Source organism: Labeo rohita, chromosome 22, assembly GCF_022985175.1.
Source record: "Labeo rohita strain BAU-BD-2019 chromosome 22, IGBB_LRoh.1.0, whole genome shotgun sequence".
In the NCBI taxonomy this organism is placed as follows: domain Eukaryota; kingdom Metazoa; phylum Chordata; class Actinopteri; order Cypriniformes; family Cyprinidae; genus Labeo; species Labeo rohita.
The window spans coordinates 37,072,945-37,090,575 of NC_066890.1; the positions used below are offsets into that span (position 1 = coordinate 37,072,945).

General features: G+C 32.3%; 1 protein-coding gene across 1 annotated transcript in view; it reads left to right on the forward strand.

Annotated features, from left to right (window-relative positions):
- Positions 1–6,214: 6,214 nt before the first annotated feature.
- The window catches only part of tspan7b (tetraspanin 7b), a 43,141-nt gene continuing 31,724 nt past the window's right edge, over positions 6,215–17,631 (forward strand). Inside the window, exon 1 of the mRNA XM_051094774.1 lies at positions 6,215–6,371. Coding sequence (XP_050950731.1) covers positions 6,291–6,371 — 81 coding nt within the window. The 5' untranslated portion in view covers positions 6,215–6,290. The remainder of the gene's footprint in view (positions 6,372–17,631) is intronic.

Below are 17,631 nucleotides of genomic sequence, written 5' to 3' on the forward strand. Positions count from 1 at the left end.
CATCGTCTTCCGTCTTCCGGTTTGTATTTCCACAGCCTGAAGATACGAATTAATGATTGAACCGCTTGTTTTAAAATCTTCCTGGTCTAACATTTGTTACCTAAAAATAAAAAAATTAAAATCAAAATAAAAAAGGAATTGTGACGAGGTCGCAATTCTCAATGTTTTTCTTGCAACTATGACTTTATAACACAAAACTGCAAAGTATTATATAACATTGTGACATAAACTCAAAATTGCAAGTTATAAAGTCAGAATTAAGAGATACAAATTTGCACTTCTGACTTTTTTTCTCAGAAATGCGACATAAACTGGCAATTTTAACTTTTTTTTTCAGAATTCTGACATTATAACATGAAATTGCGAGTTATAAAGTAGATGTAAACTCAAACTTCTGACTTTTTTTCCTCATAATTCTGACTTTGTAACACGAAATTGTAAGTTATTAAGTGAGAACTGTGAAATGTATACCTGCAATTCTGAGAAAACAGTCTTTTTTTCCCCATTGGAATTGAACTTTATTTGGAGAAAAAAGTCAGAATTGCAAGAAATAAACTTGCAATTGTGAGAACAAAGCCTAAATTGGAATTGACTTTTTTTTTTTTTTTTAGAATTGCGGGATATAAACTTGAAATTGTGAGATATAAGGTCAGAATTTGAATATATAAACTCACTTTTTTCTCAGAAATGCGATATAGAAACTCAAAATTTTGACTTTTTTTCTCACAACTCTGACTTTATAACAAAATTGTTATAAGTTATTGAGAAATGTGAGATACAAACTTTCAGTTCTGACTTTTTTTTCTGAAAAAATGGGATATATAAACCTGCAATTCTGACTTTATAACACAAAAACCGATTCCATGAAAAAAATGCAAGAATTGCGAGAAATGAACTATCAATTGCAAGGAAAAAGTCTGATTTGCAAGTTTATGTCCCTTAATTCTGATTTTATATTTCGCAATTCAAACTTTTTTCTCAGAACTGTGTAACATAAACCCGAAATTGTGTTATAAAGTCAGAATTGAGAGATAAACTCGCACTTTTGACTTCTTCCCTCACAATTCTGACTTTTTTTCTTAAATTTTTCTACAATTGTCTTAGTTTTATTTATTTATAATTTTTTTTTTTTTTTTTTTTTTTTTTTTTTTTTGGAACAACTTACAGTTCTGAGGAAAAAAGTCTGATTTGCAAGTTTATATCTATATTTTTTTCTCAGAAATACGTGATATGAACTTGAAATTGTGTTATAACGACAGAATTTAGAAATAAACTCGCAATTTTGACTTTTCCCCTCACAATTCTAACTTGATAACACAAAATTGTGATTTATAGAGAACTGCAAAAAAAAAACCCTCACAATTCTGACTTTTTTCTTGCAATTTTTTGGAACAATTCTGAGAAAAAAAGTCAGAATTGCAAGAAATAAGTTTATATCCTGCAATTCTGACTTTATATTTCACAATTCAAACTTTTTTCTCAGAACTGTGTAACATAAACTCGAAATTGTGTTATAAAGTCAGAATTGAGAGATAAACTCAGTTCTGACTTTTTTTTCTGCAATTTTCTTTCATTTATTTATTTATTCTTTTGAACAACTTGCAGCTCTGATACAGTATCAATTTTATATATATATATATATATATATATTTCCCCTCACAATTCTGACTTTATAACACAGAATTGTGATTTATAGAGTCAGAATTGCAATAAAAAAAAAAAAAAAAACAATTCACAATTCTGAAAAAAAAGTCAGAACTGCAAGTAATAAACTATCAATTGCGAGAAAAAAGTCTGATTTTCAAGTTTATATCCTGCAATTCTGACTTTATATTTCACAGTTCAAACTTTTTTTTCTCAGAACTGCGTAATATAAACTCGAAATTATGTTATAAACTCAAAATTGAGAGATAAACTCGCAATTTTGACTTTCCCCCTCACAATTCTGACTTTATAACACAAAATTACAATTTATAAAGTCAGAATTGCAAGAAATGAACTCACAATTCTGACTTATTTTCTTGATTTTTTTTTTTTTTTTTTTTTTTTGGAACAATTTACAACTCTGGGAAAAAAAATTGATTTTGCATACAATGAAACTGAAAAAAAAATTGTCAGAATTGCAAGAAATAAAGTCACTTGCGAGAAAAAAGTCTAATTCTCAAGTTTATATCCCGCAATTCTGACTTTTTTCTCAGAACTGTGTGATATGAGCTCTAAGGTGTGTTATAAAGTCAGAATTGAGAGATAAACAGGCAAATTTGACTTTTCCCCTTACAATTCTGACTTTATAACACAAAATTACTAGGTATAGAGTCAGGATTTTTTTCGTTTTTATTTAATTTTTTTTTTTGAGCAATTCACAATTCTGAGAAAAAATATCTGAATTTTAAGAAAAAAAGTCAGAAATAAACTCGCAATTGCAAGAAACAAGTTAAAATTGCAAGTTCATATTCCGTAATTCTGACTTTACATCTCAAGTTTACATCTTGCAATTCGGACTTTTATTCTCAGAATTGCTATAGATATGCGCACTAGTTTTTCTGACGCGTAAGGTCTATAAACTGGCAATTCTGAAAAGAAAAGTGCGAACTGCGAAAGGTAAACTCGGGACTGGGAGATGTGTCAGATTTTTATCTCGCCATTTGGACTTTTTTTCTCAGAACTGCAATACATTTTATTCCGTGATGGAAACGGGTCACGCAAGTACAGACGTGTTCGCGCAATTGTTGGTCATTCAGCGCAAAGACCATCTTAGTTTGAAAGTGTCTTCTGTGTAAGCAGTGCATCATACAGGACCTTGTGACCTTTTCATCTATAGACTTATTTACCATATCCAGTGGCGTCAAACACCTTTCGGCAGCTGCGGTTTTACGCCGTGATCATGAGTGCTGTGGGTCCGTTCACTGTATAGGTTCATTAGGGTGTTAATAGTGGGGTCACGTCACACGGTGAGTGTGAACCGCCTCACGTCTTCACGCGCGGGCTCGAGCACGAGGTGCCAGCAGCTGTGTTGTGGTCGTGCTCGTCTCCATCGGCCTGCTGTAATTGCTGAGAGTTGAATCTCACTCCACTGGCTTCTCGATAGGTTGCAAATTTGGAGTGCCAAATATAGCACGACTGCGTGCTAAAACTGGAGCCGAGCTGTGAACTTATTTCACACTAGGCTGAAGGATCACATGAGGTTTCTACTGAGACAAAGAGAGGATGGGAAGTTGACGTGGAAGTTATAATCTTGTTTATCTAAACCAAGATATTATTATATAAGTTATTTTATTTTATTTTATTATTATTTTATGGTATTGACATGAAGTTTTACATAGCTTATTACGAGAAAAAAAAACAGTTTCTGTATTAAAATGTCATTGTATGCAGTCAAGCAAGGACAGACAGAATAAAATAATAATAATAATAATAAAATGAAATAAATTCTAATTAAATGCACCAAAAATTAAATACGGTTTTATTTTATATTAAAAAAATATGAAATGTGTCATGCATTTTAAATGTTATACAAATTATTGTCAGAAAACAAACAAATTATCATCAGATTTTTTATTTTTTTTAATAAACCAACTACTGTGCAGCTTCTGTTTTTCAAGTTAATTGTATGCAAAAACAGACATAAAATTAATAAATTAAATAATTGCAAATTAAATACACTAAATAAACACATATTTTTTGTTTCATTTTATTTTATTCACGCCAAGGTTTTTACATTCTGAAAACTAATAAAACAGGAGTTTTATTAGTTTTCAAGCTTATACAATTTATGTATTTAAAAATCATTGTATGCAAAGTCAAGCAAGGACAGACAGAATACAAAAATCTTAATTAAATTAAATATAAAAAATTCACAACTCTAGTTTTTAATAAATCTACTGTACAGCTTCTGTATTTCAGATTCAGCAAAAACAGACAAAATTAATTGAATTGCAAATTAAATGCAGTCAATAAACACTGTTTTATTTTATTTTATTTTTTTATTTTATTTACTCCAAGGTTTTTATATTCTGAAAACTATTTTTTTCTTTTTTAAAAAAATGTAATTAAAGGAAATAAATTCCAATTAAATACACCAAAAATTAAATAGTTCTATTTTATATTCAAAAATATAAAATGCTATTTGAAAAATGAAATTTTTGATGAAAGTTTACACATCATCATCAGAAAACTGATTCACAGCTCTATTTTTCAAAATAGTTTGTATTTCAAAACGTTTGTTTTTTTAAATTCACTGTATGCAAATTCAGTCAAAAACAGACATACAATTTATTGCAATTAAATTAATTATGATTAAATTATTGCCAATTAAATGCACTCAACAATCTCTTTTTCAATTTATATGTAATTATGTTATTTTATTGACTCCAAGGTTTTTTACATTCTGAAAACTAATAAAACAAGACTTTTATCACTGTAGTTTTCAAGCTATTACAATTTATGTATTTAAAAAATTATTGTATGCAAAATCATACAAGAATACAAAAATCTTAATTCAATTAAATATATTCTAATTAATACTTTTGTTTCATTTTATATTTAAAAATATAAATGTGTCATACATTTTGTTATTTAAATGTCATATAATTTTTGTGATATAATAAAAGTTTATAGATTATCATCAGAAAACTATACAAATTCACAGCTCTAGTTTTTAATAAATCTACTGTACAGCTTCTGCATTTCAGATTCATTGTATGCAAAATCAAGCAAAAAACAGACACAATATTAACAAATTAATTGCAAATTAAATGCAGTCAATAAACAGTTTATTTTATTTTATTTTATTATTTTATTTTATTTTATTTACCCCAAGGTTTTTACATTCTGAAAACTAATAAAAAAAAGTTTTATTTTTATTTTTTTTTAAATCTTAATTAAATTAAATAAATTCCAATTAGATACACCAAAAATTAAATACTGTTTTATTTTATATTCAAAAATAGAAAGTGCTACTTAAAATGTTACTTAAATGTCATATACTTTTTGTGATATGATAAAAGTTTGTGATATGATAAACAGTCAATAAACAGTTTTATTTTTTATTTTATTTTGTTTTATTTGTTTATTTGTTTATTTTATTTTATTTACTCCAAGGTTTTTACATTCTGAAAACTAATAAAAAAGAGTTTTATTTTTAAAAATAATTAAATTAAATAAATTCCAATTAAATACACCAAAAATTAAATACTGTTTTATTTTATATTCAAAAATAGAAAGTGCTACTTAAAATGTTACTTAAATGTCATATAACTTTTTTTGTGATATGATAAAAGTTTACAGATTATCATCTGAGAAATATACAAATTCACAGCTCTAGTTTTTAATAAATCTACTGTACAGCTTCTGCATTTCAGATTCATTGTATGCAAAATCAAGCAAAAACAGACACAAAATTAACAAATTATTTGCAAATTAAATGCAGTCAATAAACACTGTTTTATTTTTTATTTTATTTTATTCTAGTTACTCCAAGGTTTTTACATTCTGAAAACTAATAAAACAAGACTTTTATTAAAAAAAAATTAAATTAAATAAATTCCAATTAAATACACCAAAAATTAAATACTATTTTATTTTATATTCAAAAATAGAAAGTGCTACTTAAAATGTTACTTAAATGTCATATAACTTTTTTGTGATATGATAAAAGTTTACAGATTATCATCAGAAAACTGATTCACAGCCCTAGTTTTCAAGAAAACCTTTGTATTTCAAATTCACTGTATGGAAATTCAATGAAAAATTCAATAAATTAATTATAATTAAATGACTGCCAATTAAAAACTCTATTTCATTTTATATGTAATTATGTTATTTTATTGACTCCAAGCTTTTTACAATCTGAAAACTAATAAAAGTTTTATTCGTTTTTTTCAATAAGCTTATAAAAGCTGTATTCAAAAGTCCTGTCCTATAACAATACTTACAAAACTTCCCCGCTTGAAGGTTAATTTTCTGTGAAACAATAAAGGCCAAAATTCAATGACATTAAAACAACAGTTTTCATTTTTTCATCACAGTTTCACTGACGCAAAGGCACCTGCCTCACCTTTAGCGCAACTGTCGTCACTGTCATGTGACGTCCAGCAGAGGGCGTCGCGTCTCGAGGGCGGGCATTGAACGTCCCCTCTCTTCCTCTGATTGGCCAACAGAGAGCCTGACGGAGCGGGGCGGGTCCTTCGCGGGGTATCTCGGCCTCTGATTGGCCGGGCGGGTCTAGAGTGACTGGAGCGCAGCGACGGAGGCGCAGCGGAGAATCACAGCAGCACAAACCCACTGCGCTCATGGCATCAAGGAGAATGGAGACCAAACCAGTCATAACCTGCCTCAAAACGCTCCTCATCGTCTATTCCTTCGTGTTCTGGGTGAGTGACCCTCATTCGCTAGCGTTTTTTGAGCGGTTAGTGTTTCTGCGGCGTGTTAGGAAACATCTGAATGGATTTATTATCATAATAAGGCGTTTGTTGCAATATTGCGCCACTGGAAAACAAGTGCATCTCCATCATGGCAGGGCTGGACCCATCTGAGGCCATTAGAAACACCAATATGATTATGTATGTCACTGATTCCGATCATGAATATGATGAACAACGCGCGTTTTAATGCAAATGAAGGAAAATATGAAAAACGCTGTTTTTTGAGACGCAAAATGACATGTTCGTGATGATGTTGGACGTTATGCATAATGAATTAATATTAATGTTCAAACAAGGACATTTGCATAACACTATTCCTGATGAATTGAATGTTAATGCCCAAAAATGCACATGTAAACAACATTTTAAATGATTAATTGAATATTCATGCTTAAATATGGACATTATTAGTTGTAATTAAAATATTAATATGCTGAATATCATGGATCATAAATTGAATGTAGACATTTGCTGAATGTAATTGACCAAATCTGAACCCACAGACATTTAAATTATAAACTGAATAGAAATCTAGACATTTAACAGGTTTATTAGGGTTGCAGTGATCTTCTGTCATATGATGCAAACCTCTACATCCTCAGTAATGAACATGATGGTTTCTGTCTGTTGAAAGTCATTTGGATAGTAATGGTTAACTGTGACACGGCACCGCCCCGGTACCGCTGTAGTATCTGTGTGTAATGACGGATCCAACCACCGTTCAGTTTGATTTCACTGACACTTTATATTATAACTTGCATAAATGTGTTTGGTTATGTTCATTCATATAGTTTGAAACATCATAGTCTCACATTTACATGAAGTTCAGTTGTCTTCTTACCCTAATCTGGGCAAAAAACACCCATTTAGACAGGAAGAGACTGTCTGATTGACATGTGAAGTGTCCAATCACAGTTTGTTTAGTTTTTCTTGTCAATTAACAGAGAATTTAGGTAAAATACACTACCAGTCAAAAGTTTTTGAACAGTAAGATTTACATTTTTTTTGAAGAAGTCATTTCTGTGCATCAAGCCTGCTTTTATTTGATCCAAAATTGTGAAATATTTTTACTTTTTTAAAATAACTGTTTTCTATTTAAATATTTTTAAAAATGTAATTTATTCCTGTGAACAAAGCTGAATTTTCAGCATCATTACTTCAGTCTTCAATGTCACATGATCCTTCAGAAATCATTCTAATATGCTGATTTGCTGTTTAAGAAACATTTAGTATTATTAATATTATTACTATCAATATTTAAACCAGTTGAGTACATACTTTGCAGGATTCTTTGATGAACAGAAAGAACCAAAGATCAGCATTTATCTGAAATAAAACGCTTTGTAACATTATACATTATAGCATTCAAAAGCTTGGAGTCAGTATAATTTTTTTTATTTTTTGAGGGAAAGAAATGATAGAAATTAATGCTTTTATTTAGCAATTATGCTTTAAATGAATCAAAAATGATGCTAAATACATTCATAATCTTACAAAAGACTTCTATTTCAGGTAAATGCTGTTCTTCTGAACTTTCTATCCATCAAAGAAACCTGAAAAAATTCTACATAGCCGTTTTCAACATAATAATAATAATAATAAATGTTTTAGAATGATTCCTGAAGGATCATGTGACTGAAGTAATGATGCTAAAAAATTCAGCTTTGAAATGACAGGAATAAATTAAATGTTTAAATATATTCACATAGAAAACAGTTATTTTAAATAGTAAAAATATTTCAAATCTTTACAGTTTTTACTGTATGTGGTGAGCAGAAAAGACTTCTTTAACAAACATTTAAATTTTTACTGTTCAAAAACTTTTGACAGGTAGTGTATGTGATACAACGAAGACCATCTTTCAAAGATTTCATGCTACTAACCTGACAAACTGTGGCGGTTTGAATGAAATGCGAGTATAGATTGATTTATAGGCTGTGTTTGCATGTGTGCATATTTGTTAAATATGTTACATAGTGTTTGTTAATGACTAATTCAAGATATTCTAAAGAGTTTTCCCAAATGTTTTGTGGGTGAAGAAAGCCAGCAGCCTGAAGAAGTTATTTGTTAAGAATTAATGCTCCATTTTATCATTAATTATTCAAAAGAAATGGGAAAATGGGCCAAATGTGGCAAATAATTGAGCACATGCTCTATTTGATGTGATTAGTAGGTGATGAATTACTGTACAGTCGACACGATTCATTAAAATCATTTGCAAACCAATTCGACCTCAGATGTCAATTTAATCTCATGTGAGTATTTTTTAACTACCAAATATTCACTGTGAAAAAACACAGCGATCTGATGATATGATAGGGAATCTGGAAGACATTGATTGTAACGTTTTGATTCAGGCTTTTGGGATATGTTGAAGTTGTTAAATGCACATAGATATAAAAGTACATCATTTTCTGAGCTTCAAATGATGTCTTAATGCCGACTCTCGTATAGTAAGACAATGATGCATTGAGGGAAATTCCAGAAATGAGCATGAAGCATATTGTGCTCTATGTGCATCTGATTGTACCTGTTTTGAGCTGAAGCCTTGTTTCTTCCCAGGAATCTGGGCTTCATATCTCATGTAGGTCATCTCTGTGGGTTTGTGTTAGTAGGTAACCGTCTCCATCGCAATTCCTTCTGTGCTCACTGAAGCTTCAGTAATGTAGTGTGGCACATTCGCCACCAACCAGGGGCTGTTTATCTCTCTGTCCGTCTGTAATCCCACTCGGCACAGTGATCCAGTGCCTGACCCAAATCTTTGGGACCGTAACACAGTATATTTCTACTGTAGACCTCCGAGTAGACGCCATATTTGATTGGCGAAAACAATATGTCGAGTTCTGCCTCTCATAACCTCATTTTTGTTCAAATTAAGTTAAATATGGTATATAATATCTATTCTGACTGAAGAATCAAACTCATAGGAGTGAATTTGCTAAACAATTTTGCTGTTTCACATGTAGTATTTTAGTGCAAACCCATATGTGACCCTGGACCATTTCTATTGATGTATGGTTTGTTATGATAGGACAATATTTGGCCGAAATACAACTATTTTTAAATCTGGAATCTGAGGGTGCAAAACAATCAAAATATTGAGAAAATCAACTTTAGTTGTCCAAAATGAAGTTCTTAGCAATGCATATTACTAATCAAAAGTTTCAATATATTTACAGTAGGAAATTTACAAAATATCTTCATGGAACATGATCTTCATATCCTAATGATTTTTGGCATATAAAAAAAATCAATAATTTTGACCCTGATACAATGTATTGTTGGCTATTTCTACAATTACACCTGTATGAATTAAGACCGGTTTTGTGGTCCAGGGTCACATATGCCTATTTATGAATGATTTAGTTTATCTCTGAGATAAATGTCCTGAAATAGCATATTTTTATGCTTTTGAAGTGTCATTTTTTGTTAAATACATTGTCATTTATGTTGTATAGCCTCATTTCCATTAAAATGAAATGAAGTATGATCTAAAATGTCTATTTTAATTGAAGTTTGTACAGTCTAAACCTTTTAATCTAGAGTCAAACTCATCTCAATTTAGCATGTAGCTAAAACTTTCGCATGTAGTACTTAAGTGTGAACCATTATAAACAGACATAAACTTAATTGTGAGTAATTTGTAAATAACCCTAACCCCAACCCCAACACTATTCATGAACGACTCACAATTCTGTTGGTTTCTAAGGAAAATGACAATTACTGGCAATTACTTTCACCACAAATACAGCTCTTCTGGTTTTTTTTTTAGTAGAATTGCGCAATTTGGCTAGCGCAGTGTTTCTTTTGGTTTAAAAGACAAACTGAATTGTGAGTCATTTCGGAAATAACAAATGACTCACAATTCAGATGTTTTCTAAAGTACTTGCAATGAAATAGCATATTTTTATTGAGTAATCGTCTTTTTTTTTTATCACAAACACACCCCCTTATTTTACATATAGTGCAACTTAGCTGATGCAACAATTTTTTTTAGTTTAAAAGAGACGTGCAATTTCTAGTAAATATGGTATCAGATGTCTAAAATATGATCTAAAACGTCTATTTTGACTAAAGTTTAAATGGTCTGACTTGTTTAATCGAGAATCAAGCAAACAATTTAGCTCTTTCACAAGTAGTATTTCAGCGCAAACCCATATGTCTTATTTACGAACGACTCACAACTCTGTAGAAAAAGTTTTTAAAATATTTTAATTTCTTCAGTCTTTCTTTCAAAGTCTTCAGTCTTTGAAACTTCTTAATCAAGAATCTTATATGAAAACAATTTATCACTTTCGCAAGTAGTACTTTTAAGCGCGAACCATTGTAAACAGACATAAACTGAATTCAAAAATGAGACTGTTTACGAACAACGCAATTTAGTTGATTTCTGACATTAAATAGCGTATTTTTATTGCATAATCATCATTTTTCATCATAAATATGCCTCCTTATTTTCTAATATATTTGCGCAATTTGGCTGACACAATAATATTTTGGTGTAATAGTGACATTTATGTACATTTTCTAGTAATTATAGTATCAAATGTCTAAAATATGAGTTAAAATGTTGTTTCTGACCAGAGTTTCTGACTAAAGTCTTATTTACAAACGACTTACAACTCAGTTTATCGCGCAGTGATTTTTGGTTTAAAATACACGTTTATGTGCATTTCTTAGTAATTATGTCTTCAAATCACTAAAATATGATCTCAAGCATCTTTTCTGACTAAAGTTTGAATGGTCTAAACTGTTTAATCGAGAATCAAGTTCTCAGCAGCAAATTCGCTGAACAATGTAGCACTTTCACAAGTAGTATTTCTGCGGAAAACCATATGTCTTATTTACGAACGACCCACAAGTTTATCTCTTAAGAAAATGTGCTGAAATAGCATGTTTTAAAGCATTTTAAGTTGAATACATTGCCATTTATGTTATGTTTATTAAGTTCTGCCTCTCATAGCTTTGTTTTAATTAGAATGAAATTAAATATGATCTAAAATGTCTATTTTGACTAAAATTTGAACAGTCTGAAAATTTTAATCAAAAACTCTTAGGAAAACATCCTAGCACTTTCGCAAGTAGTACTTAAAGAAGTCCACTTCTAGAGCAACAGTTTACAAATAATTTACTCACCCCCTTGTCATCCAAGATGTTCATGTCTTTCTGTCTTCAGTCATAAAGAAATTATGGTTTTTGAGGAAAACATTTCAGGATTTTTCTTCATATAATGGACTTGGTTCACAACGCTACGAATTAGTGATGGTCTGTGTACTCCGGCTAAAAAAAGGTAGAGCATGTCAAAAAACTCCATCTTATTTTGTCCTACAACTTCAGAATCGTCCGACATCGTTGTACTTTTTTGTTTGTAAACAGCGTTTGACTTACTTGCACTTTCTTAGTCTTTGCGCGTTCGCTTTGTAAACACTGGGTCTCTGGTTCCCCCTACGTTCGGCGTGACCTTTCGACGTGATTCAATAGTACGTGAACGCGCATCCCAGAGCCTGTGCTACACAAGTTTTTGTGCTTAAAATGTATACAAATTTTTATTTTCCAAACAAATGACAGATCGTTTTGCTACATAAGACCCTTCTTCCTCGGCTGGGATCATTTAGAGCCTTTTGAAGCTGCATTTAAACTACATTTTGGAAGTTCAACATCGGGGCACCAATGAAGTCCATTATATGGAGAAAAATCCTGAAATGCTTTCCTTAAAAAACATAATTTCTTTACGACTGAAGACAGAAAGACATGAACATCTTGGATGACAAGGAGGTGAGTAAATTATTTGTGAATTGTTGTTCTGGAAGTGGACTTCTCCTTTAGTTCTCCTTCTCCTTTACATTTGTAAGTTAAACTATTTACAAACGACTCACAATTCAGTTGATTTCTAAGATAAATGCACTTAAATAGCATATTTTTATTGAGTATCATCCTTTCAATTCATAATCATCATCTAAACTGTTTAATCAAGAATCAACCTCACAGGAGTGAATTTATTAATAACAATTTAGCACTTTTGTAAGTAATATTTCTGCACACAACCCTTATCTCTAATTTAAAAATGCCTCACAAATAAGTTTTCCTCTGCATTAAATGCAGAAAAATAACTGCTAAAGAATTATTTTGTTTGTTTAAAAGAGACTTTTATTTACATTTCCTAATAATTATGGCAGCAGTAAATCATCAAAATTAGTTATCTAGATATACAGTATATTTGAAACATATCCAGACTCATAAAGCATTAAAACAGGTTGAATCCAACTCAATCTCACGGCAGTTCGTACGTATTTTAGGAAGCGCTAATTCGTACAGATTTGTACGAATGACCACCTCTAACCCCGCCACCTCATAAAATATGTACGAATTGGTCATGAGATAGCATTGCTTGAATCAGTATTGTTTGGTTAGATGTTTTGGCTGGATGATTGATTCACTTGTGTTTGTTGTAGTTCTTTGTTTCCACTTTTAACCAAAGCAACTTGCTATTTTGTGTTCATTCTTTCAAATGATATTAAAGTTATGCAGTTTTAAAGAACATTTAAAGGTTTCAAGTGTGCAGTCTCTGTTATTAGCATCATTTAACTGAAAGGTGCAGAACAGCTCAACACAAATGTTACAAATGAGCTTTGAAACTCAACGGTGTGTTGAAAGAGCACGTAAGCGAGGGCGTAATTGAAGCGAGATGTGAAGATAGAGGCAGAAATTAGGAGCATGTGAGTGACAAATGAAAATGGAATTGGTGTCATTTCTTCGTCCTCCCATCAGCTGTTCTGGTCCTGTTGGGTTCATTCTGTTCGTCTGAACGCAGACAGACGGAGCGCCGTGTGTCCTGCTGTCGACCCTCACAAACACATTCACACTCTCTGTTCTCCCAGAGGCAGATGGGAACAGAGCAACAGGGCTGAGAAAAGACAGGCCGAATATGAGGCAGATGACACGGGCACCTGTTGCTTTGAACGAAATAACTAGTGCATTTCACACCCAGCCAGTTTAGATTGTATTTCACATGTTAACATGCTGCTATTTGTGGAGAAGATCTAACACCTTGAGTTAACCAAACATGACGCAACACGTTTCCAGCATCAAGTCATTTTTCTGTCCTCACTCAAAACAAGAAGTGGCACAGCTAATCATAACATGTTGGATGGTTACGTTATGTTCATGTCATGTCGGAATTAATGTAATTGCTGGTTTCCAACTAGTAAAAACCAAACGTGTCAAACTCATGATTACAAGTTGGAAAGTCGTTGGGATTCAGCTTCACAAGTTAAAGGTAGTTATTTTGCTCACTGAATACATATTTCGGTTTAATATGTTGTTCTATTATAGGCAAGTGATTTTTACTGAGGGCGGAGCTTGGGTTTAACAACAAAATTAAAAACGAGCATCACAAATTGGTGTGTCACTTGTAGATTTACAGCAAATCAAAACTATTTACAGCTCATTTAATAACTATGTTGTGTACATGCTTAAAAATAAAGGGTTTTTCAAAGCGATACCATAAAATAACCATTTTTGAGTTCCCAAAAGAACCTTTAAGTGAACAGTTCTTGAAAGCACCATTTTTTTCTTGAAGGATTATTTTAGTTCCAGAATAAAAAATCCTGATAATTTACTCACCCCCATGTCTTCCAAGATGTTCATGTCTTGCTTTCCTTAGTAGAAAAGAAATTAAGGTTTTTGAGGAAAACATTCCATGATTTTTCTCCATATAGTGGATCAGTGGTCCAAATTGCAGTTTTAATGCAGCTTCAAAAGGCTGTACAAGATCCCAGCCGAGAAATAAGGGTCTTATCTAGTTAAACGATTGGTCATTTTCATAAAAAAATGACAATTTGTATACTTGTTAACCATGAATGCTTGTCTTGCTCTAGCTGGACTTCACTCATTAAGTAATCATATTGGAAAGGTCACGCGTGACGTAGACAGGAGTACCGACCCAGTGTTTACAAAGCGAACGTGCAAAGTAAGTCAAACACCATTTACCAAAACCTTTTTGAACTGGAGTACACAGATGAAGAAGTGACCATGTGTGACCTTTCCAACATGATCATGTAATGCGCGAAGTTGTAGACATGCGTTGCAGAGCTAGTGCGAGACAAGCATTTGTGGTTGTAAATTATATAAATATTAATTTTTTTAAGAGAACACCAAATCGCTTTGCAATATAAGACCCTTATTCCTTGACTGCGATCATGTAGAGCCATTTGAAGCTGTATTGAAACTGCAGTTTGGACCTTCAACCCATTGGCTTCCATTGAAGTCCACTTTATGGAGAAAAATCCTGGAAGTTTTCCTCAAAAACCTTAATTCCTTTGCGACTGAAGAAAGACAGACATAAACAGACATAAACTTGAAGTAATCAGAAGAATATTGTTCCAACTGAAAGGTTCCATGGATGTTTAAGGTTTTTCATGAAACCATCGATGCCATTAAAAAAACTTTATTTTTAAGAGTGCATGAAGAATGTTTATCATCCATGGAAGTTTTCCATTGCACAAAAAAAGTTTTATATTAGAAATAAGGTTCTTCAGATTATATGTTCTTCACACTAAGAAAAAAAATGTTCTTTTATGAACATATGAACGCTGTGAAGACCTTTAGTGTTTCATTATATGACGTTTTCCGCAAAAGAAATGGTAAAATGCTCACAAAGTGATTCTCAGAGCAGTTCTAGAGATTGTTCATGTACTCGTATATTGAGGCGGCAGAGGCTGTAACACAGATACGCAGAAATACAGCACCTATTAAAATGCATTTTTAAAGTACCAGTACTAGTAAAATGCGGGATCATACCGTTCTTAAATGCAGCAACGTGCAACAGTAGTTCAAATAAAGTATCAAAAGCAAGTACATTTTTTAGAATGAAACTGTTACAAAATGTATTATAAACAACTGATCTTATGCATTCTCCTGTGTTTGTGCAGGTTTATAAATGATATACCTTACAAATCTGATGAAATGGTGCATGTTGTCTTCCCAGATGAAATCCCAAAAGATTTGAGGCACTCCACACATGTAATAAATGGTAACAGTTTGTGTGGAGCAGCATTTACTGTGAACGGAGCCGCACGTACGTGACCTACACACATAATTGAAGCACATATATTAACCTGCATCGCATATATTTATTTTCTGTAGCATTTGTGAATTCAAAATAGCATTATGCTTTATTATGACTTTAAAATTGGTTTAATATATCATGCAATCTTGGAAAACGATCTAATAAACGTGTTTCATGGATTCTTGTATGTGGAATGCGCCACTTCCAGTATTTTGACGAGCAAAATGCAATCAAAGATTTTTTTTTAATCGAGTACTTGAATTGAACTACTATAATTTGACAAAATTATTTTCACTATTACAGTAGATTTTTTTCTAATTAATTAGCACCGTTTCTGATCCCTTGTTTGAAATGCTGATATTATCTAGACATACGGAAGAAAACCTCAGGTGTCCATGTGTTCCTCATGAGAGAAATCTGGATCTCTAGAGCTTAAATTAGCGTTGGGATTGCTGTACATTCATTCGGTTCTTATTTCAATGCAGTCGACATTATTAAAGCTTAGGATGTAAGGTAACACCTCATGCCACCTTTCCCCAGTGTACATTTGATTGGCAAAGACCCTGTGATGATAAGAATGCCTTGTTTTTCCCTGAAAAAAATCAGTGACTTCCCAAAGTATGCTAATAATCGCTAACAGATATTCTTGAAGGATACATAATTGGCAAGTAAACGCTCTTTATTGAGCTGTATCTTGAGTCACTTTTTATTGACGAGTCAGTTTGATTGATTGCACATGTAATGTTGTTCCTGTAGGTTGCGTCAACTCGGGATGTGACAGTATGACTTTGCAGTGTGTGTAACTGATACACACCTAGAATGGCATGTGTCTGTGTGTGATCCCAGAGTTCCCATCGTCTTAAAATAGCTAGCCTAAGACACATCACAGCGAGAGACGGGAATCCTGCTCTCACTAAACTCTCTCAGGAAATTGAAGGAAGCAAGAAATATGAATGCTGAAGAAAAAGCATAGCATTGTCATTATGAACTTACAAAATAGATTTGAAGTGTTTAGCCATGTGTAAATCACAGTAGGTTACCCTACACCTGCAAAACATTAGCATTGCCATTGTGTTCTCTGTGGAGTTGAAAATGAAAACAAATAAAACCTGTTTACCAAGCATTTGCAGAGTGTAAAGTTTCTTTGGTTATTTCATGAAATTTTATACGCCTTCACACTAGTTAATGTTGTTTTGCGACGCAGTTTAACCAAAAGGGAAGTCAAATCAAAGATGTACAGTAATTGGGTATAACTGGGTTCAACTATTTTGTCATCCTTAAGTTAGATGTGTTTATATTGTTAGAAAGGAAATGTGACTGTTGATTCAGTAAACAAGTAATTAAAGTATGCTACTGGTCCTATTTGGCCTGCAAGTAATAATTGGTGCCATTTTGAGATTCTTGGGTCGGGAGTTATTTTGCTCTTAGCCAGTGTTATTAGCACTGGCAGTCTCGTTCATTACAAGCAGACAATTAAGGGCTCGTCTCGTCCGGTTTTCCCAGTAGCCTTTGGTGTTTTTATGGAAATGAGTGTCGAGAACCGCAGTGCCACTGATTTATTCTGTCTTTTTGTGTGTGGAGGAGTTGAAGCTTGTTAATATTTTGTGTTGTGTATTCTTTTTTTCACTAGGTGGAGTGATCAAATAGAGATTTATTCATTGTACTCACCCTAAGGCATTCAGAACAGATTTGGAGAAATTTAGCTTTATATTACTTGCTCACCAATGGATCCATTGCAGTGAATGGGTGCTGTCAGAATGAGAGTCCAAACCGCTGATCAAGTCCATCAGTTAACAAATTGAAAAGTGAAAAGCTGCATTTTTGTAAGAAACAAATTCATTATTAAGGCGTTTTAACTTTAAAACATCACTTCTGGTCAAAATACGACTTCATGATCCATAATAGCACTTCCTCCAGTGAAAAGGTCCATCTGTATCTCCTCTTGTCCTCTCCACCGACATATTTTTTAAAAACTTGTTAGAGCTGTGCTTGATTTGTGCATATTTGTCTCCTGAGTCAGACAACTTTTTACTGGAGAAAGCAATCCCTGCTGAGAAAAAAATATATAAAACCACACTAAGGTGGTTGGCTGGTTTTAGCCGGTCATCTTAGCTGGTCAGCAGGCTGGGAGACCAGCTAAAA